The sequence below is a fragment of the Mesoplodon bidens genome (genome assembly GCF_964165515.1).
Source record: "Mesoplodon bidens genome assembly, chromosome: 6".
Lineage (NCBI taxonomy): Eukaryota > Metazoa > Chordata > Mammalia > Artiodactyla > Ziphiidae > Mesoplodon > Mesoplodon bidens.
Window position 1 is genome coordinate 72,493,351 of NC_138162.1, and position 23,573 is coordinate 72,516,923.

The 23,573-nt window shown below is 40.1% G+C and overlaps 1 protein-coding gene across 6 annotated transcripts in view; it reads left to right on the top strand.

Annotated features, from left to right (window-relative positions):
* Positions 1–23,573, top strand: part of PLGRKT (plasminogen receptor with a C-terminal lysine) — a 52,890-nt gene that overhangs the window by 12,413 nt on the left and 16,904 nt on the right. For 5 of the 6 annotated variants that reach the window (XM_081236235.1, XM_081236232.1, XM_081236234.1 and 2 more), the window contains exon 3: positions 1,508–1,594. In XM_081236235.1, coding sequence (XP_081092361.1) covers positions 1,514–1,594 — 81 coding nt within the window. In that variant the 5' untranslated portion in view covers positions 1,508–1,513. Of the gene's footprint in view, positions 1–1,200; positions 1,306–1,507; positions 1,595–23,573 lie in introns of all 6 variants that reach the window. The other variant, XM_081236236.1, reaches the window with a different exon arrangement.

Here is a 23,573-nt window from a genome sequence, read left to right on the forward strand (position 1 = left end):
TGACTGCCAAAATGGATAATATATTGCTTCTGCCTTCAGGCAAGTTCTGCTCTGCTGTTGGAGACAATGGACTTGGGGCTGTCAAATCTGGAGACAGCAGAGAACTTCTGCTAGATCTGCCCACGCTTACTGGGTGACTCTGCCTCTGGTCACTCACAGGATGGAGCAGGGCAGTGGCCGAGGGGTGGGGTGGGTAGGGAAATCTCATGACCTCCCAGGCCTGTTCAGGACTCTGCCTCTCCTCCTCTGGCTCAGCCTCCTGTGCCTAGCATTGAAGCTGACTCTAGCTCGGAGACCCCTATAAATCCAGGGTGCATCTCTGGCCAAAATACAGGGAAGCCACTGAAGTCTGGCTTATAGTATACACTCACTTGGAGCCCCGTTAGCAGGGATAACCCATTGCATCTGGCATGAAATATCGTCCCTCTCCCACCATCTTCTCACCAGTTAGCTAGAACCCAAGATTTTCTGCTGAGGCTATGGAAAATAGGAACTCTGTCTGGGCTTCCCACAGAATATTGTGAATTCTGGGTAGAAGGCATTAGGAATGGCCACTCTGACCTGATGTTCACAAAGTGCTCAACAGCCTACCAAAGAGAATCAGCAACATCGTTGAAGCGGGTAGAGTAGTCGTAACTTCCCTGAGTTCTGCAGTCTTCTGAAGGTAGAATCAACAACTAACTGAGGTCTTCTGTACCCACCCAATTGACTTAAGAACAAAAATTGGAGCTCTGGACCATCTAAAATTGCCAGCCCACTTAAGAACTTCTTAAGTAAGATAAATAAGATAGACGATACCATGTATTCATTTAAAATTTGTGTTTCCCAGAACATTTAAGTATCCTTAGGTTTTCCCCCTTTTGAGAACTTCAGTAGTAGCTTAAGAAGAAAAAAGTGAGGCTAGAGGAGGATGGCCAAGGGATGTTAGCAGTGGGTGGATGGAAAGAGCAAGTGGGTAGGAGAGGGGTAGGGATTATAGGAAGAGTATTGATATAGTAACCTTGAGATACCTGAAACGTCCTAATATACAAATGCAAGGAGCACAGAGAAATCGGTCTTCAAGGTGAACAATGCATCTTCTAAATCACTCCTCCTCAGAAGCAAAGGTTCTGTCATCCAGCTGTACAGAAGGTAAGAGGGTGGATGGTATTCACCCTGCCCCTCCTAAAAATGAGAGGGTTTTTTTTGTTTGTTTTTAAGTGCTCAGTTCTTCAAGGTATACAGTGGGAAGAAAAATCAGGAAACATGAAGCTATAGAGCAGGAAAAGATTTTGGAAATCGTCCAGTTCAATCAGCTGTTCTTATGTAAGTAAATGATGGCCAGACTGGTTAAGTTTGTCCAAGATCAGATGGCTAGTTAGGAGCAAAGACTAGTGTCCATACTGTGTTCCCAGGTCAGAAAATTTTCTTTTTTTACTTTGTCTTAGGCTCATGGTAGCCTGAAAACAGAGCATGTGAGGATGCCTGTAGAATATATTGTTTTAAACTTTGCTTTTTTACATTTTAGGTCAAGATGGGGTTTATATTTTCAAAATCTATGAATGAGAACATGAAAAGCCAGCAGGAGTTCATGCTTATGAATGCCCGACTTCAGGTACATTTTAATTTTTTTAATTAAAAAAATTTTTTATTTATTTTTGGCAGCATTGGGCCTTTGTTGCTGCACGTGGGCTTTCTCTAGTTGGAGTGAGCGGGGGCTAGTGTTCATTGCAGAGCACGGGCTCTAGGAGCATGGGCTTCAGTAGTTGTGGCACGTGGGCTCAGTAGTTGTGGCTCACGGGCTCTAGAGCGCAGGCTCAGTAGTTGTGGCACATGGGTTTAGTTGCTCCGTGGCATGTGGGATATTCCCGGACCAGGGCTTGAACCTGAGTTCCCTGCATTGGCAGGCGGTTTCTTAACCACTGTGTCACCAGAGAAGTCCTTCAGATACATTTTTAGATAATTAAGCTTTTATGTTGTTACAGTGGTTAAAGTTTCTGTCACATGTGCTCCAGCACTGTGTTCTCCTTAACCTCCCAAAAGGTAAGATGCCCTCGGTGCTGTACCCTCAAAGCCAAAATGAAGTGGACTACTAACTATCTGGTGAATGGGCTTGTTTAAATCTCTAATCTAGATATCTAATGTAAAAATTTCCATACTGCAGGAAGAGAGAACTGCTTGGAGTGTATGGTAGAATAATGCCCCTCCCCAACCCTGCCAAAAAGACATCTGCATCCTAATCCCTGTGAATATGTTACCTTACATGGCAAAAGGGACTTTACAATGTGATTAAGCTGAGGAGTTTGAATTGGGGAAGACCCTGGATTATCCTGGTTTATCTGGATGGGCCCAGTGTAATCATAAGGGTCCTTATAAGGGAAAGAGGGAGGCAAGAGGGTCAGAGTTAGAGAGAGAGAGAGATTTGAAGATGCTATGCTGATTGATGACTTTGAAGATGGAGTAAAAGGGCCATGAGCCAAAAGATTCAGGCAACCTCTAGAAACTGGAAAAGGGAAGGATACAGATTCTCCCCTAGAGCCTCCAGAGGGAATGCAGTCCCTCCAGTCCATTCTGGACTTCTGTCCTTCAGAACTGTAAGGTAATCAATTTGTGTTGTTTTAAGCCACTAAGTTTGATAACTTGCTATAGCAGCAATAGGAAATTTTAATACAGTGGAAACATTCGACATTGGATTTATACAATGGCTGGATAAAAAGATCAAAGCAAAGTAGAAGATTGTCTAAATGCCTAATATAGGTCATCAAAAGGTATTTTAAAATGTTATACATCAATCAAATATTAAAAGTTTGACTGAAATTATTTTCCTAAGACGTCTAACAAAGATCTCTAGGCCTCTGTGGTTCATTATGGCCCTGGGAGTAGACGGTCCTATTGTGAGACATATAGTGAGTGGTTAAAAGTGAGGACCAAAGCCAGGCAGCCTGGGTTTGAATCCTAGTTCCACCTCCTGACTAACTGTGTGGCTTCTGCTTCAGTCTCCTAACCTGTAAACTGGAGGTTATAGTATCCCCCTCAAGAGGGTTGCTATGAGGAGTAAAGATGACGGTATATAGAGAGTGTGCAGAACAACACCTCAGGTCTTTCGAACAATGTCTCTCACTCTATAAGCATTAGTTGTTGCTGTTATTATTGCTAGTAAAGAGTGATAAGACTGTCTTGTGCAGGATGAAGATCTCTTTGGGGGGAATGGAACTGTTGAAAGAATAGGTAATTGAATTGTTTAACAGAACAAAGTGACCTAGAGGAGACCAAACATTAGGTTTATGAACCAGCAAAGTATGTCACATACTCAGAGATTCCTTGTCCAAGACCTCTAGAAACAACAGGGCTTTTACTTTTATGTCAGAAGTCAGGGTCTGTGAAGGGTTTGGGATTTTACCCTACTTGCAAGCTAAGAGATTAGCTTATTACTATCCCATGGATGCTGGCAGAACACAGGAGACACCTACCTCACAGAGGACTTTATTACTCACAGCACAGCAAGAGCATAAGCACGAGGTTCTTGTCAATTCCCCATGCCTCTCAAGTCTCACACAGGTGACAAAGATGGGTTCACATGGGTGCTGTGCACTCGGTGGGTTGTGGCACCCTTGAACTTGGGGAATCTGCTGCTTTTCTAGTTAATGAGGAGCTGGTGGAGTTGAGGTGGGGAGAACTTTAACTCCTTCCTCAAGGTTGTTCCCTGCAAACACAACCTCAAGAAATGGTCTGAATAAACAGCAGTCTGGGCCTTGCATTCTTGGGTTACCCAGAATGTGAGGGCACCTTCAGGGACCATGGCAGATTGCCCCCTCAGTGCAATTGACAAGAGCTTTGAGAACAGCCTTGACTTCTGCCCACTGATCCCAGCGACCATTATAGCTGGTGCTGAGGGTCAAACTGGCCGGAACACTATCAGCACCATTAGTTTTCAGCTTAGGTGAACCAAAGGTGAACCAGGCCCAGGCATTTAGGACAGTCTCTGTGAATCCAAGGCCCTTTTGAGCCAGTAGCTTTGCTACAGGTGGCAGAGTCGGGGATAAAGTTTTCACCAAAGGGTAGCTACTACTCCTTTATGCAAAACTGAGATGACACCAGGGCCAGGCTAGGCACATCCTCAAATACATTATTTGCATTTAAACAGCAAATGGGTGCTTTCCTTGTAGTTGTCATCTCCTAGTTGACCCACCCAAAAATGGGGATGTCAGGCCTGAGTCACAAATCCTCCAGGGGTAAGGTGTTCATTTTTAACAGGAGCTCAGTAATAGGCCAATAACTGCCTCCCCATTTTGAAAGGGGTCTGTTATGGGTTTGTGTCCCATCCCCCCCCTCCAAATTCATATGTTAAAGACCAAACCCCCACTACCTCAGAATGTGACCTTATTTGGAGATAGAGTCTCTACAGAGGTAATCAAGTTAAAATGAGGTCATTAGGATGGGCCCTAATCCAATATGACTTGTGTCCTTATAAAATTTGGACACAGAGACGTGCATACAGGGAAAAGGCTGTGTGAATATTAAGACACCATCTACAAGCCAGGAAGAGAGTCCTGAAACAGAGCCTTCCTTCACAGCCCTCACAAGCAACCAACCCTGCTGACACCCTAACTTTGGACTTCCAGCCTCCAAAACGGAGACAATATATTTCTGTTGCTTAAGCCACCCAGTTTGTGATACTTTGTTATGGCAGCCCCAGAAAACTAATACAGGATGTATCTGGTGCCTGTGTCCAGCGTGTGTCGCTGCTGTACTGGGCAATGGCCTCTGGAGATGGCTGTGATTTTCTCTTTTTCGCCCTGGGATTCTATATTGTTTCTATTGGACCACTTGGAAGGGGTCAGAGAATCCCTGAATGGGAGAATGTCCTCTCATCACTATGTATGTTTACAATAAAAGCAAGTAATACAGAATACATTATATATTTATATTCAGGGGACACAACTGCAGTACGTTGAACAGCTGAATGTTCTTTAACTTCCCTTTCTCACTGCAAACTGCTCAAACCCTATCAGTTGAATTTTGCTCTATGGGAACACAGATCAAAGATATTAACATAGGTACTTCAGGGGTTATCATGACAGTTTCAGGAGATTAGGCTGTTTCCCAGATGGGGGAGATAGAGAATACAAATGTGTATTTGCCCTTTGGTTTCTCATCCCAGAATTGGTATTACTTCCTCCCCTGGGCTCCCTTGGCTTCTGGAGAACACTGGGGCTCAAGGGGCATCATTCTTTTAGCCAACACTGGTGCCACTGCTCTGCCCTGTATCCTCAGCACTTTGGGCCACGCTGGCACTTAGCACATCCTCCCTGTATGGGACCAAGTAGACATGGGCGCCCACATCCAACAAGGCTATAAACATTGAGTTCCTCCTCTCCCCTCCCTGAAATTCCCTGGCACACTCAGCCTTCTTCCCTAAAGCAGCTCAAGTTGGAGGAGTGGAGGAGGGAAAAAGCAGCTCGGTGCCAGTCAGCAAGGGTTTGAATTTACTCTGTTTCAAAGAGCCTCCCGTGGCTGGACTCAACAAACAGATTTCTAACGTATTTAGCCTATGCAAAGTGCTATATCTTCATTGCTAACACCATTATTTCAGCTTTGGGGAAGCATTGACCCATCAGCCATAGCCACATTGCATGACTTTTGGCTGGGGTGTGGGGCTTGCTGCCCCACTGATGTCATGAAAACATCCTTTCCTTCTCCCACTCCAGAGGAGAATGTACCACAACCAAAGCACCATCTGGGAGTCTTGTTTGGACCCTACCTTTTGTTTCTCAGCCTCATTTAACACATAAGATAGTGAGAGGGCTTCCCTGGTGGCGCAGTGGTTGAGAGTCCGCCTGCCGATGCAGGGGACACGGGTTCGTTTCCCGGTCCGGGAAGATCCCACATGCCGCGGAGCGGCTGGGCCCGTGAGCCATGGCTGCTGAGCCTGCGCGTCCGGAGCCTGTGCTCCGCAACGGGTGAGGTCACAGCAGTGGGAGGCCCGCGTACTGCTAAAAAAAAAAAAAAAAAAAAAAAAAGATAGTGAGAGGTCTTCACTCTACCTTCTTACTTTCACCACCGCCTATGCAAAAGCATTTACTTCCAGATCTCAGGGAGCCTTCTGATATCCTCTAACCTGACCAACAAGGGCCCTCTTCCAGAACGCCATCTCTATCAGCATCTTATCCTTGTCACCCAAACTGGCAGGCCGCATGAAGGGTCTGGGATTTTACCCTACTTGCAAATTAACAAGTTAGCCTGTTACTGTTTCACAGATGCTGGCAGAAGATTTTGTTACTCACAGCACAACAAGGAGCATAAGCTTGGTGTTGCTGCCAGTTTTCTACGCACTCCAAGTCCCGTGGAGGTGATGGAGGTGGGCCTAGTTGTATGCTTAGGTGCGTGCCTGGGTTTGTGACATAGGTGAGGAACAGTGAGCTTATAGAATCTATCACTTTTGTCATGAATGGTGAGCAAGGCTGCTCTTTGACTGGGAAGAGATGTTACTTCATCCCTCAAAGTTGCTTACTGCAAACACAACCCTGACAAATGGCCTGGGCAAAGAGTAGTCAGGGCCTGCATCCTTGGCCTGCTCAGCAAGAATGCTTAGGGCCCATGGCAGATTGATTCTTCCAACACATGTGTTGGTTAAGGTGATTAGTTTTTCCTTGTTGAGTGGGATATATTTTATTAATTATCTTTTAATTTCAGGAAAGGATGACAAAAAGAATATAGATCAATACAGTTGAAGCAGCCTTCCAACCCTAAAGCTGCTTGAGTTCTCATCCTAACTGGGACAGCCAAGGGAGAAACATACTCATCTGTAGCAGTTTTGGAAGATTGGGTTGGTCCTTGATGTTCCTCATTTAAAGAAACTAAACATCTAGCATCATTTTAAGGCTTAGAGCTATTCTTTTATATATATATATATATATATATATATATATATATATATATATGAAATATCATGAAATATTTTATATATACAAGAGAATATATTTATAAATTATGAACCATAATAAAATGAACACCAATGAACCCATCACTAAATTGAAGAATTATATTATCACAATACCCCTGAAGCTACATATGGGTTCCTCCCTATATGCTGAATGAACCCAAACAGCTAAAGCTGGGCTGGAATGTCCCAGAGTTCCTAGAACTAAGCATGACTCTGAAAATGGAAGGAATGGGCCACTGGGGTGGGAGATGGCATGTCAGTTCTTCAAAGGGGAGGTTTAAAAAACCCCAGTTGAAATACCAGGCCTACTAATATCTCTAGCCTGTGATGGCATGTCTTTTGGCTCTTTTCCTATTTGATGGCACTTCAATTAAAAAGGATAAATAGAAGAAATAAAGCAAAACATTTATTAAAAAGAAGCCTAATAACTATAATCCTTTTCCCAGTGGGTTTTTTTAAGTTCTACTTTTTTTTTTGGTAAAAAAAGATAAATCATAACTTGATAATTCCATATTATTGGTGCTTATCTTTCAGAAGAAAGGACCAGAATTAGAGATTCAGCTACATCTTATACCAGGTTCCCGCCTCTGGCTGTATATTCGATTCAGAGGGGCTTTTGAATGTACAGGTCCCACCCCAGACCAATCAGATCTCTTCAAGGCCAGACATGTAGTTGCTTTAAGCTCTCCAGGGGACTATAATGCACAGCCTGGGTTGAGAACCTTTGCCCTTTCCTTTTGCTACATAATTGTAATTGGTGATTGGCAGTGATTTAATAGTGCACACATTGGAGATAAACCCAAATAAGTTTTCAATTTAGGTAAGTTAATCATGAAATTAAATCAATCACTGGAGTCTGGTTAATAAAAATTTATAAAAGGCTTCAAATCAAAATGGTTTCTTTTTTATTAACAAGTTCGTTCCAGATGAGCTAGAGGGGATTCATACTACTCGGTATAATAACGTTTTCAGATCATCAGCAAAAGTCAGTTTCTCACTGCTCTGTCTAGCCTCTGTTACTGAGGATGGTGGATGGATGGCTGTATTCATTAAGCCAAGTATCAATCAGGTAAAAATGAATACTTCCTTAAAAATGCCACTAGATGGCACACCTAAACCAATTTTATATGACCTAAGTGGCCAGAAAAGCATTTTGATGGTATAAAATAGGATAGAAACTGGAAGTATAAAACAGAAAAAATGAGGGAAGATTCCATGGGTTTTGCTGTGCTGTAGTGCTTTGTAGGAAAAGCAGTCATGGTACATGTATAAGATTAGTAGGGCAGTTTATTCATTGTTCACTATGAGCAGGCAACAAACTAATGACTTAAAAAAATACATGAGGGGGCCTCCCTGGTGGCGCAGTGGTTGAGAGTCCGCCTGCCGATGCAGGGGATACGGGTTCGTGCCCCGGTCCGGGAGGATCCCATATGCCGCGGAGCGGCTGGGCCCGTGAGCCATGGCCGCTGAGCCTGCGCATCCGGAGCCTGTGCTCCGCAACGGGAGAGGCCACAACAGAGAGAGGCCCGCATACCGCAAAAAAAAAAAAAAAAAAAAAAAAAAAAATACATGAGGGACTTCCCTGGTGGTGCAGTGGTTGCGAATCCGCCTGCCAATGCAGGGGACACGGGTTCAAGCCCTGGTCTGGGAAGATCCCACATGCCGCGGAGCAACTAAGCCCATGTGCCACAACTACTGAGCCATGTGCCACAACTACTGAGCCTACATGCCACAACTGCTGAAGCCCGCACGCCTGGAGCCGGTGCTCTGCAACAAGAGAAGCCACCACAATGAGAGGCCCGCACACCACAACGAAAAGCGCCCCCCCCCGCCACAATTAGAGAAAGAGCCAGCCTTTGACCTGTAAGTCTACGTAGTGTTTGGTGTTAAGAAAATGAGGTACAGTTATAAACCAAAAATACAGTTATTTAATATATATGAAATAATGTGCTACATGCTAAGCACATTGGGCCCACCTGGATAATCCAGGCTAATCTCCGCATCTCAAATTCCTTAACTAATCATATCTGCATAGTCCCTTTTGCCATGTAATGTAATATATTCATGGGTTCTGGGGATTAGGACATGGACTTCTCTTGGGGGGAGGCATTATTCTGCCTACCACAGGTGCTTAGGTTATTTCCAATATTTTGCTGTTACAAATAGTCCTTCAATGAATAACCTTGTGCTTTTACATTTTTGTGCTGTTGAGGTATACCTTCAGGGTAGAAGTCTAGAAGTGGGATTGCTAGGTCAAAGGCACGTGCCTTGTAGTTTTGTTAGGTATTGCCACATTTCCCTTCAGAAAGGTTGTACCAATTTGAGAGTGCCTGTTTTCCCAAAGTCTCCCCAGCAGAATATGTACTTGCTTTTTAATTTTTGCCAATCCGATAGGCAAGAAATGGAATCCCAGTCTTGCTTTAATTTGCATTTCTTTAATTATGAGTAAACTTGAACATTTTCTCACATGTTTGAGGGCCATTTATATACCTTGTTTTTGTGAATTGTCTGTTTATTGGGTTTTTATCCCTTGTCTCAACTTTTAAGAGTTCTTTATACATTGGAGGTATTGATCTCTTGCCTGTGGAATATATTGCAAATATTTTCTTGCAGGTTATCATTTGTCTTTGACTTTGTTTATGATGGTTTTCTTTTTTTGCCATGAAAAAATTTAAAAATTTTTATGTATTCAAATGAACAATCCTTTATTGCCTCTGCATTTTGAGTCTTTATTTTGAAAGCCTTTTCCTGTACTAAAGTTAAAGAGGCAGTCACCCATGTTTCCCTACAGTACTTGTATAGCTTCATTCTTTTTCCTTTGCATTTAGATCCCTCATCCATGTGGAGTTTGTTCCATACATGGTGTGAGATATGATTTTAATTTTTATCTTTTCCCAAATGGCTGCCTAGTGGTACCTGCAACATTTATTGAAAACTCCATCTTTACCCTCAGTGATTTGAGATGTCACCTTTAATAACCTTCTATATGTACTTAGATCTGTCTCTGGACATGCTGTTCCACTGGCCTACTTGTTTATTCGTGTACCAGTACCACAGTATTGTAATTAAAGGTGCTTTATAATATATTTTGATGCCTGGTTAAGCTAGTATGCCTTTGTAATTTATCTGTTCAATGTTATTACATGCTTGCTTTTTCATAGAAACTTTAGTGTCAACTTGTCCAACTCTTTAAAACAGTTTGTCAATTTTTAAAATTGGGATTGCATGCTTTTATAAATTTATTTAGGAAGAACTGTTAAGTAATCCTATCCAAGAACAAGGAATGTTTTTCCATTTGTTTGGGTCTATTTTTATGTCTTCCAGGAGTTTATAAATGAATTACAGACTAACCCAAAGTGTTTTTGGTTAAAAAAGGGAAAAATTTAAGTTAAATTTTAAAATTTCCTGTAAATGATCATACAAATATTCTTTTTTTTTTTTTTTTTTTGCGGTACGCGGGCCTCTCACTGCTGTGGCCTCTCGCGCTGCGGAGCACAGGATCCAGACGCGCAGGCTCAGCGGCCATGGCTCACGGGCCCAGCCGCTCCGCGGCATGTGGGATCTTCCCGGACCGGGACACGAACCTGCATCCCCTCCATCAGCAGGCGGACTCTCAACCACTGCGCCACCAGGGAAGCCCACAAATATTCTTAAAGTTAGATTCCTTACCTGTTTGGCAAGGGACTATGTTACCAGTGCACATGAGGGAGGGACATTCTTATTCTGAAATGTGTGAGACTGAAGACTAGAAAGAGAGAGAATGGCAGAACCTGCAGGCAGGTTGGGATGGCACAATGGGAAATCTAGAAAGAAAAACTGGGCCCCAGACCGTTGCCTGCTGGATGTAAGGCCAGGCTATGGGTGCTAAGGACTGTGGATTTAATCTTCTTGCAATGAGATGTTCACAGGCATTGGAGACAGAAATATCTAGGGCCAACCCTGGCTCCATCACTTACTAGTTGTCTAACCTTGGATAAATGACGTAGGCTCTCTGAGCCTCAGCTTCATCACTAAAATGGGGAGAAGGATACCCAAGTACTACTGACTTGTATGGCAAAGGAGATGCCCAATAAATGTTCCCTTATTTCCAATTTTTCTACTTTCTTTTCTCTTATTTACTCATAGTCTCTACTTCATTCTTTCTTCCATCTCTAATTTCATTCTCCATTTTTCATTCTTTATCATTTTTTATCTTTCCCCACCTCTTCAATTCTGTGGTCAGGCATATGCTTTTCTACTTCTCTTTCTGTCTTGCAGGATGTTTAGCACTTTAAAAAATCAATTCTGGTAATGAGAAAAGGGGACTAATTAGCCTTTTAGCCCCACATACTCTCATAGGCATTCCTGATCCCACTGAGTACGCTCAGCCTTGAGACACTAAGAGACCTTAGCAAGTGTCCCCTCCAGAGCCATGGCAGAACCTAAGTCATTCCAAAAGATCCCTGTGACCTGGTCCAGAGGACATGGATGTATTCCTGTGTGCCCACCTTGGTACAAAAAGGAATCACTTCTTGCTCATTTCTTTTGCACATACGATATTTCAGGGTTTTTATGCTTTCTTCCCCCGGGAAATTTCAGAACAAAAAAGAATCCCAGCTTAAAGTGAGTTCACTAAATACCAACTTAGTTGTGATGTATGTGAAATACTGCAAAGGAAACAGCACAGATTTAGATAGGTACTGAGTAGACATTGTCCTGAAGAACCAGAGTAATTGGGGAGAAACTAGCTTCTCTCTCTTAAGAGCCATTTATTTAAATCTGACTGACTATAATAGCAATTTAAAGTATAATTGCTTCTATTATAATCATTGAATAAAAGTATTTCTTGGGCTTTCCTGGTGGCGCAGTGGTTGAGAGTCCGCCTGCCGATGCAGGGGACACGGGTTTGTGCCCTGGTCTGGGAAGATCCCACATGCCGCGGAGCAGCTAGGCCCGTGAGCCATGGCCGCTGAGTCTGTGCGTCCAGAGCCTGTGCTTCGCAACGGGAGAGGCCACAACAGTGAGAGGCCCACGTACCGCAAAAAAAAAAAAAAAAGTATTTCTTATACCTAATTTTTCTTGTCAAGAGATCTGATACCTATTCTAATACTTAGCACTTACTTAACAACTAATATTGATTTGTATATGACCATATTATCTACAAAAAAATTAAAAAGTGATTTACAATTTGTTGCCTGTCTTTAATACTTTCTAAGACTTTTGGATCTGATCTAAACCAGAACTCTGAAAACATTCTTTCACACAGAATCAAATCATTATTTCATATAAATCAGGTCACCACTTTGTTGGTTATTCTCTGTTCGACACCCCTTTCCCTGCCCCCACCTAGATCCATTCTCTGCCCTTGTCTACCCTGCACTGGGGGTCTGACCCTTGGCCTTGCATCTCCCAGACTCCCTTCCCCTCTGGCTTCTGGTTGGACCATTCATTGGGATGCACCAGCAGGAGCCTGGAGGGTGGGAAGGCAGTGAGTTCTGGAGGTGGTTCTAAAACATAATTTTTACAGCCCTTCCTACACTTAAACTTCTTATTGCTTAAGTTATTCTTAATGTCTTTGATGAACATCTGTTAATTTTCATGTTTGAACTTATAGTAATGTCTATTGTACAGACTGGATAACAGAACACTAAACTTCTGTACTTGAAAATGACAGCCTTAAAAGCTCATATCAATCACACACACACACACACACACACACACACAAGGAGGTACAGTCAACTCCAGCAGCAGCAAATTTTCCTTCCTTTCGAAAATAAAGTTTTTAAATCAAAACATTACTTTAAAACTCTAATCCAATTTTATGATCTCTCTAACTTGGTTTCTGGGGTTTTTAAGGATAAACTCTCCCAATACCCAACTTTTACATTTGTCCAGAAACTTAGGCATTTGCAAAGCAATGCCTCAGAATGTTTCTAGAAAAATATGCTAGAATTACATTAACTTTGCTGCCTAGCATTGTAATTGACATGTTGTCATTTCTGTTTGCTTCTTATTAATGTTTATGCAAAGAATAGAACTCCAAAGAGACTATTCTGATACTGCTTTATTAATTCAATGCTTATTGAACACTGACCACATGCCAGGCTGTGTGCTAGTCAACGAGGATATAAAGATGAAAAGACAAAGTTGAGTAATTGTATTATGTTCTGAAATGGTTCATATTATTTCACAGAGTGCTTTTCTTGGAAGAAGAAATGGTTGGGTCATTTTCAGTAAAGAAAAATTTTGTGTTCTCCTTGAATCTATTCGGTAAATTAACGATAGTTTTAGGTTTTGGGTTAGGTTCAGCTTGGGTATATTTACTGATGAAAAATTAGAAATGTGTAGGCTATTAAATTTTAGATTTATTACATTAATGGTAATATATAATTTAGACTTTGAAATTTTCTTATGTATGAGCACATTCACTTGATTTTTAAATCATTGTACATGGCTCGGACACTGAATTATATAGTATGAAATATTTATTTTCAGTTATGCACCCAAAAAGAAAAATATTATTTTGAAGCCATGTTTGTTTGGAGGAAAAATTGAACATGAAGACTTCAAAGCTTAAAAAAATTATATTAGAATAGGTGATTATCAGTGTTTTTCCTCTCTTGAAAAATCTTTCTGTGATTATATGTATCTTTATAATATACACAAACAAGTAAACAGGGAGAGCTGCAGTTGTAGACCTCGTACCTTAGCATTAGCAACTGCCAGTCTACCCACAGGCTTCTGGTAAAAGGTTTTTTGCACATATCATAATAAAAATCAATTCCACCATAAAAGCTGCTTGGGAATGTATATTTTAATAGAATACTTTGCTCATGTTTTTAGTATTTAAATATTTGCATATTTAAAACCTTTAGGAACTTGAAAGCAAAGGAAACTCTATTAGGTTAGTTTTTTTTTTAATGTATTAAAATTGATATAATTAACACTATGTTGGTGTGCCTCTTTAATAAGTACGTCAATTAGAACTTTCATTTGCAATATAACTGTCATTTTCAAGAACCGGAAACCCAAAATGCACACCTCTGAAAAAAAGGGGAAAAAAATCTGCCCATGTGACAGATAAAAGGGAAGAGGCAGGCTTCCAAATTATAATGCAATCACACAGGAGGACAAAAATTTCTTGAAGTTGTGAATAGATTATTATACAAAGGAATGTGCCCTGTTCTAAAGATGTTCTTAAATTTAAACTTTTCTTTTCACCTTCTCTTATGTTATTTTCTGCTGTATGAGTTCATACTTTTTTTTTTCCTAATGATCACTGCCCTTATTTTCTAAAATTGCTCCATGTTTCTGCGAAGTTACCTACAGAGAGATGGTTAGAACCACTAACCAGGCTTTCAGTGACTTCTGGTTTAGGTAATTGACTGGGTAGCTTTCTTGCCAATTATTACAGAAACTAATATCATGCCTCAGAGTAACGATCACACAGTCAGGGAAAATTCTTTTTTCAGTTACATGCTTCTATAGCTTACATAAGTACAGAAAAAAACCTGAACGAACTTTTTGGCCAACCCACTAATTTAACCTGAATCTTAATACAAGTCTGTCCGCTTAATGTGCATGTGCAGGCACTTAACTACCGTTATTTCTTGAGTACTTCTCATGCAAATTGATAAGAAAGACACCCCCCTCCCAACTTTTGTATACAGCAACTATTTGAAGATGATGTTTCACAAAGTTTTCTTTTAGCAAAATCTTTTCACAGCTAGGAAAATCTAAGTGTGATGTTTTGAGTATAATGTTTTGTTGTAATAATGGTTTGCTAATAAAATAATTAGTGAAATAAAACATGTCTGAATCTGTCATTGCTGCAGCCTTGCAGAATGGGCAGAATGGGAGCGCCTCTGCCCCTGATCTCTCTACCCACTGAGCAATCACCACCTTCATATAGGTGTCTGTTGCAGCCAGCAACACCTCAGATTGCTGTTTGGAAATAGTTCAACTTTAGGCTCTATCTCAGGCAAAAAGAGAGTTGATGAAAAACAGACGTGTTTAAATTGGTGCTAGAGGGAACTGATGGTGTATTTTGTCTACAGCATCCAATATTTGGCTTTTTCTAAATGAAAAGTTACTTTTAAAAAGCCTTTCATGAAAGAGAACTTACATTGAGAAGTTTCATACAGTTATATTACTTCCAATTCTTTCCCCCTTTTTATTTCCTTACATCTTGACCATTTGTTTTGCTTTTTTTCTCAGTGACTATGTTGCCTCCTCTACTTTCCGTCTCCTCATCCCACAATGATCAGTAAGTGATAAAGGCTGCATGTTCTTACTTCCCAAGAACTTCAAAAACCTCAGTCACTATATCAAAAAGTCTAGACCATTAAGCCTTTGAAAAATTCACTTAACCAAGTAAATTATAACTAATGTGTTCACAGTTCCTTAGGAATGTGTTCATATATATGAAACTTGGTGTTAATAATAAAAATAGCAACGCTAGTTGGAATACTGAGCTAGGGAGATGGTTATTCTACAGATTTACTAATTGAAGGAGAATGAATCTCTATAAAATATAAGATTCTTTCCTTCCCAAATCATCAGATGTCTAAGTACAGTTATCACAATTCAGTTTTTTTTAATGGTCATTTCCATGAAGGCACAGGTTTGTATTTGATTAGCCTGTTTGTTATTACCAATCATATAAATCTTTAAAATAGAAATATATTATCTTTGGAAACTACCCAGGAAGAACTAGTTTTACTTTAAATCAACAAATGGTTAAATATTATTAGAAGGAAATTACTTGATTCCTTGAGTTTGCTGGTCTTTATTATCAGCTTATTAAAGCAATAAAAACCTGAATATAAACTACAAACTAGTAACAGAATATCTGGAACCAAAAGAAAATAATAGATAAGAAAAAAAAGAAAATTGTTAGTTCTGTTAATCTACAGTTCCCTTTGAGAAAGCACATATTATCTGTTGCTAAGTAAAAAGATTAATGTTGAAAGACCATATTAAATTATAGAAGAAACTGCTTTGAGGGGTCTGGTTATGAAAAAACAGTTATACCTATTTACATATGCCTTAGTGAGATTTTTACAGCAACATTATTTAACTGCTAGAGCCAATTTTTTAAAAATTTATACCTTCCACAGTAACTATGCTAACAATCAACAGGAGGTATAAGATATACATAGAAGCCTTAAAATTTGTTTCATATTATTATGAGATGTTCATTGTTCAAACCAGCTATTTCTTATTACTGAGTTGATGATAGGAGAAAAATAAAGAATACTATTCATCACCTCCTGCCCCAACTTCCACCAATCAAGAGAATAGTGAAAATGGCAGGATGAAGTCTCTTTACTATAACATTGAAAATTATTTTACTTTTTAAAATAAATTATTTTATTTTATTTATTTTTGCCTGCATTGGGTCCTCGTTGCTGCACGTGGGCTTTTCTCTAGTTACGGTGAGCGGGGGCTACTCTTCATTGTGGTGCGCAGGCTTATTGCTGTGGCTTCTCTTGTTGTGGAGCATGGGCTCTAGGCACATGGGCTTCAGTAGTTGTGGTACACGGGCTCAGTAGTTGTGGCTCGTGGGCCCTAGAGCACAGGCTCAGTAGTTGTGGCACATGGGCTTAGTTGCTCTGTGGCATGTGGGATCTTCCCAGACCAGGGCTTGAACCCGTGTCTCCTGCATTGGCGGGCAGATTCTTAACCACTGCGCCACCAGGGAAGCCCACAAATTATTTTTTTAATCCATGAATTATTTTAATAAAGAAACATGTCAATAAAACTAATAGCTAATTTTTACTGAGTGCTTACTAAATGCCAGCCACTATTCTGAGCATTTTATGTATTCTCTTATTTTATTTCATGATAACCTAATAAGGAGATCCAATTATTATTCCCATTTTATAGATGAGGAAACTGAAGCCCAGAGAGGTTAAGTAGCTTGCCTGAAGTCACACAGTCAGTATATAGTGTATATAGTAAGATTCAAACCAGGGAGTCTGACTACAGTATTTGCACTTTTACATAACAATACTTGTCTCTTTCTGCTTCAAGTAGTTTTTCGCAAAACATATACAAAAGCCCAGGGTAATTACCTAATATGAGAAGGTGAGTTAACCTTAAACAGTTTGGCTTATGAATATCTATGTAGTAATTGCACAGTAATGATACAGGAAGTGTGAGTGGGAGTTTTAAGATAAAATTTAGCATAAGCTGTGGAAATAAGAAATATACTCTCCTGGGTCTTACTGTCAATGAAAATTAATTTATATGAGCATATCAACCCTCAGCAATTAATCTAAATTATGATATCATCTTTATTGTAAGCATCTATAACAACTTGGCAAGTGTCACTTAATTTATTCTAAGAGTTCCTCTCTGGAGCAGTCCTGAGGAAAGCAGATTATGTAACAGTTATCGCCATGTCTAAAACAGAAATGGGAAAAAACCAAAGGCAAGGAAAAATCAGGAGATTTATTCCACAGTGTTCAGCCTGCTTAAGTCTCATTTTGATTAAACCCTAGTTCCCCAGCATTGTTGTTCTAAGAGATTTGCTGCCTTTCCCCCTCTGGAAATCATAGTACCAATGTCAGAAATCTAAGAAATGAGTTCAGTGCTGTCCAGGCCAGGCCAACTTCTCACCTCTGTGCATCCTTGTAGCTAAGGAGGTTGGCCTAGGACTGCCCAGTTGAGGAGAACATGCCCACACCCTTCAGCATGTTAGCAGTGGGTAAGGGGGAGGTGTATCTAAATTACCTGTGAGGCTTTCCAACCAACCCTTCTTTCCCCAAACTTATACTGAACCTAGTAAGTCACCAGCTTCAGGGTGTCTTGGCTAGCTAAAAGATTGAGGACAGCTGAGAAGGACAAAGCACAAAAATCAATGCACATACCAGGACACCTATGCGGCTGCCTGCTTTGTTGCATGGTTCGACAGTTTAGGGCCAACGTTACCCTTGCTTCAAGGCCACAGACCCTGCCTTTGACTGTGGAGGACAATCTCAGAAATGTGTGCCACTGATCACAGGATGATGCACAGAAGGCAGAGCTCAATCAACACCAGTTTCTCACTGCTTCTGACCAAAGCTCTAAGAACTGGTCAATGCGACATCACCTTTGTGCCCAACAGCACATCCTTTGTTTCCTACATGTGACAAACTACTTCTGTGGAATTTTCTAATAGAAAACTAAAGTATGCTACCCTCATGAGAAATACTATGATAATCTAGATAAAATTAGCATTGCAGTAGGTTATGACTTCCTTCTTTTATCTTAACCTTTCCCCCCAGGCCATGTTTTAGGACATCTTGGCTATTTTCTTTTCTACACTGAGTAAACAAATGTCATCAATTGAGATTGCTTCAAAGAAAGTAATCTTATTTTGATTTAGCACAAATCAAAATCATATTGCTTCATCCAAAGTTTACTCAAATCAATGATTTTAGATAAAGTTAATGATGCTTTACGCACACACAAACATTTAACCATACGAGACAAATTTAAGGTCTTTTGTGGCCAACATCAGCTCAGCAAATTATTTTTCTGGCTATTAGGATATGCTATATATCCTTCAATTGCTGTTCCTAGAAAATCTTGCTACTTTGATATTTAGGGTAGAGAGACTTAGTAATGTAAAAGAACAAATGTCCCTTTGTTACAATTTTTCTGACAGTTGAGCATTACGTTAGTCAATAGATTTTTTGTCATTTTATATTTGGAAGACATTTAAAAATTCCTCCCTGAAAATGTTCCCACTTAACATGAGATGTGGAAGGCAGCACAGATGTAGATTTGACTGGCTATCATCATCCTTTGTTTCCTACACCCTGGGCTTGCCTTTTTACAAATATTATCTCTAAGTCTCACAATAACCTTGCAAGGGAGGTATTACTGGCTGCATTTTACAGGTTAAGGAAACTGCAGTGTAGAGTTCCATGCTTGAGATCAGATAACTAGTAACCAAAGGAGGCTGATAATCTGGTCCCTCTGGCTCCAGAGCCACAAACCCCAACTTGATTTGGTGAATCATGTAATGCCACAGAGAATAAACATAGTAGAGTAAAGGTGAGAATGATGTAATAGTATTCACATTGTGCCCTTGGACCCTGTGGGGATAGAGCCCAGGCAAGATTACTCCCACTTCCTGGCAGCACCCTGTCCAAATGATCTTTGAACCTCCCCCAAATCACTTGACGTAAGTTCAGATGGTATAAATCTTTTTCTAATACCTTCTCACTGAGACTCCCCACAGTTCCCCAAAGTATGTGTCTTCTTTACTGCAACAAGTCCATGAACCCTACTTTTTCTGACTATAGGTATGTTCCTGGTATTCTTTAGCTGGAGGACATTGATATCACTATGATGATGTGATAAATGTCTACTGTTTATTTAGCACTTACTATGTGCCAAGGTCTGTTCTAAGCTGTTTGTATATATTAATACCTGTAATCCTTATTACACATCATGAAATGGGCATGATAATTAGTCCCATCTTGTTGATGAGGAAACTGAAGCACGGGGAGCTTGACTACGTGGTAGTCCTGTTTCCCTGAAGAAGGATATTCCCTCATGAGTTTGGGCGGTCTTTAAGCTACAGAACAGGCCAAGAAAACACTTCATTTCTCTATGATCTCTAGGACCGAGGTGACTGAAGGCTAGGCTAGTTCCCTAGGGCTGTTCCAAATGGGGAGAAGATCCTTTCCACTTGCCCATCTTAAGCCAAAACCTCAAGGGCCAAGGGGAAAGAGTAGAAGCGTGAGCTCATTTCAGAAGAACTTTTATTTTCTTCACTGCAAAACATGATCTCCTGCCAAGAACAATGATTTGATATATATAGGTTTTAATGTATATCCTCCATGATAGTCTCCATATAGCCTATGATATTTGAACACTTAACTATGTGACAGGTGTAGTTTCAGATGTTTACTAGTCAACATAATTAATATCTCAGTCCTCATCACACTCAATTTCTCAGCAACTCTTGACACAATTGACCATTGATCACTCCCTCCTTGAAACACATTCTTCAGTTCCTTTCTGGGAAAACACACCTCTTAGTTCTCTCCCTACTTCCCTGACCACACCAGCTCAGTCCCCTTTGCCTCCTCTTCTCCTTGACTCCTGCATATTCCTGGAGTGGCCCTGGCTCAGATCACACTTGTCTTCTCCATCTATACGCACTTCCTAGGGGAGCTCATCTAGTCTCATAATTTCAAATACCACATATATAACGGATGACTTCAAATTTCTATTGCTAGCCCAGACTTTGGCTGTAACTATAGACTGCTGACTTGACATATCCATCTGGATATCCACAAACATCTCAAACTAACATATGCAAACCACAATTCCTCATTCTCACCCATTCTGACCCCATTCTTATCCATCAAATCTGCTCATCCTGCAGGCTCCTCCATCTCCATAAGTGGCACCACCATGCTGTGGTCAGGCTACAAACCTGGGATCGCCTCTTACTCTTCCCTTTTTCTCACATCCCTTTATCAAGTCCATCAGAAAATGATTTTCAGCTCTAAATTCTAAACATATCCAGAATCCAACCACTTACCACCTTCACTGCTGTCACTCTACTCCAAACCCCCATCTTTTGCTTGGATTAGTGCCACAGCCTCCCAGCTGCTTTCGCAGTTTTTACACTTGCTCCCCTACAACTTCTTATTTTCTTGAAGTATATCATAAACACAGTGAAGTGCACAAATCTTGTGTGCAGAGCTCAGTGAATTTCTACATATGTTTATACCCGTATAATTACCATCCAGATCAATATATACAATATTTCCAGCCCAGGAAGCTTCCTCCTGCCTCTTCCACTGCTAAAAGCAACCACTATCCAGACCTCTGCCTCTATAAATTAGTTTTGCCTTTTTAATGCTTCATATATATGGGATCATACAGTAGGTACTCTTTTTCATTTTTTTTTAAATTCATGCCTGTAAGATTTATCCACATTGTTAGTTGTAGCAGTAATTCATTCTTTTTCCATGCTTTGTAGTATTCCATTATATGAATATACCATAATTTATGTATCCATCCTACTGTTGATAGATATTTAGATTGATTTCAGTTTGGGTCTATTATGAATATTGCTGCTATGAGTGGTAAATGTATGTGCTCACATCTCTTGGGTACATCATATTCTTCAAAGTCAGACTGATCCGTTAAAATGTCATATCACATAGCTTCTTGCTCAAAGCCCTCCAGCAGCTTCCCATCTTCCTCACAGTTTTTACTGAAGTTCCAGCAAAGGCCTACAAGACTTGTTCTCAAATATGGTCCACTTTTTAAAAGCATCAACATGGGAGCTTGTTAGAAATACAGAATCATGTGTCCCTCCTTGTCCTACTGAATCAGAATCTGCTTTTAATATATCCCCCAGGTGATTCACATGCATGTCTGAGAAGCACTGCCCTTGGTGATCTATCCCTTTGCCATCACCTCTCTGACCTCATCATCTACCACTTTCCCCCTTGCTCATTCCTCTCTGGCTACACCGGTTACTTTGCTGTTCCTTAGATACCCCAGACGTGCTCATCATCGAGAGGTTGTGTGAGCAGGACCTGGTCAGCAGTTTCTTCTCCTGACCCAGTTGTCAGCTTACCATGTGACCTTAATTTCACATTATGGTAGCTAACTTCTTTTTACCCATAAAGAATGAACCCAGAGTATAATTATAGGTGAAGGACATGGGAATACTAAGATTAAGTAGTGGTGATGGTGGAAAGGGAAGAAACAGATGTCAGGGAAAAAAATACATATATATGGGGATATATGTATAGCTGATTCACTTTGTTATAAAGCGGAAAGTAACACACTATTTTAAAGCAATTATACTCCAATAAAGATGTTTAAAAAAGGCAAAAAATACATATATAGCCATGCATATATATATATATATACATATATATATATGTGTATATATATATATATATACATATATATATATATATATATATATTAGGCTGAAAGATTTTTCCACATCAGAATATATAGCTGCATAGGAATAATGATGATGATGATGATAAGAAGAACAGAAAAAACAACTAGTTTTTATTAAGTATTGACTCAGCCTGAAAGTGGAATTGCTAGATCAAGGGGTAGGTGCATTTAAAATAGATATTTCCAAATTCAACCATAGGATTGTATTATTTCTACATGCTATTCTCCTTAATAATGTAGTCCTCAAGACAACCCCACGAGGTAGTTACTATTATTTTCTATATTTTACAGATGAAGAAACTGAGGTACAGAGAGATTAAGTGACTTGCCCAAGGACACAGTGTTAATAAGTGGTGGCATCAGACTCAAATGCAGGCAGTCTGATTTCAAGGCCCACACTCTTAACCCCTTCACTGTGCCTCTCTCGTGTAACCATCACTACCATCCAACTCTAAGAACATTTTCATCTTTCCCAACTGAAACTCTGTACTCATCAAACACTAACTCTCCACTCCCCCCTCTCCCCAACCCCTGGCATGCATCATTCTACTTTCTGTCTCTATGAATTTGACTCCTATAGGTACCTCGTATTAGTAGAATTATATAATATTTGTTATTTCATGATCTGCTTATTTCAACTGGCACAATGTCCTTGAGTTTCTTCCATGTTGGAGCACGTGTTAGAAGTTTCTTCCTTTTTAAAGCTGAATAATATTCCATGTATATGTCACATTTTGTTTATTCGTTCACCTGTTGGTGGCCATTTGGGTTGCTTCTACTTTTGGGGTATTGGGAATAATACTGCAGTGAACATGGGTGTATAAGTGTCTACTCGAGTCCCTGCTTCCATTGTTTTGGGGTATACACCCAGAAGTGGAATTACTGGATCATATGGTAGTTCTGTAATTTTTTTTAAGGAATTGCCATGTCATTTTCCATAGCAGCTGCACCACTGTACATTCCCACCAGCAACGTACAAGGGTTTCAGTTTTTCCATATCTTTGCCCCAGGCCAATACTTGTTATTTTCTGTTGTTGTTGTTCATAATAACCATCCTAATAGGTGTGACTTTTTTTATTTTTCATGTATAAAATCTGTTAATCTTTTCCTTCATGTTTCCTGTTTTTGTTGGAAAGGTCTTTGACTTCCTAAGGTTATACAAGCAGTCTCCAAATTTTCCTTATAATATATTTATCACTTCATTTGGTACATTCAGGGCTTTGATTCACCTGGAATTAATTTTCTATTTGATTTAAGATAGGGAGTACTAACTGTCTTCTTCCAGACTGAAGAGTCAGTGATGCAAGTGTGATTCCTGATAGTTCATGCCTTTCCCTTTCTACCACTCTGACTTTCCTGTGGCTCCCCCGCCCCCCAACCCAGGGCCAATACTGAGCCACTGTTGTTTTTAATGTTCCTATCTTTGCTTGCTTATCAATGCTATCAAATTAGGCTTACTTTTATCGCAAGAAAGTGAGTGTGAATAAACAGCCCATAATAAAAAATGTACCTCTTTCTTATGAAAATAAAACATTCAGGAGGATTATAAAAGAAAATCTTATGGCTGTTATCATTTGCCTTATATATTGAGGTGCCCCTATGTTGGGTGCATATATATTTACAATTATTATATCTTCTTGGATTGATCCCTTGAACATTATGTAGTGTCTTTGTCTCTTGTAACAGCCTTTATTTTAAAGTCTGTTTTGTCTGATATGAGTATTGCTTCTCCAGCTTT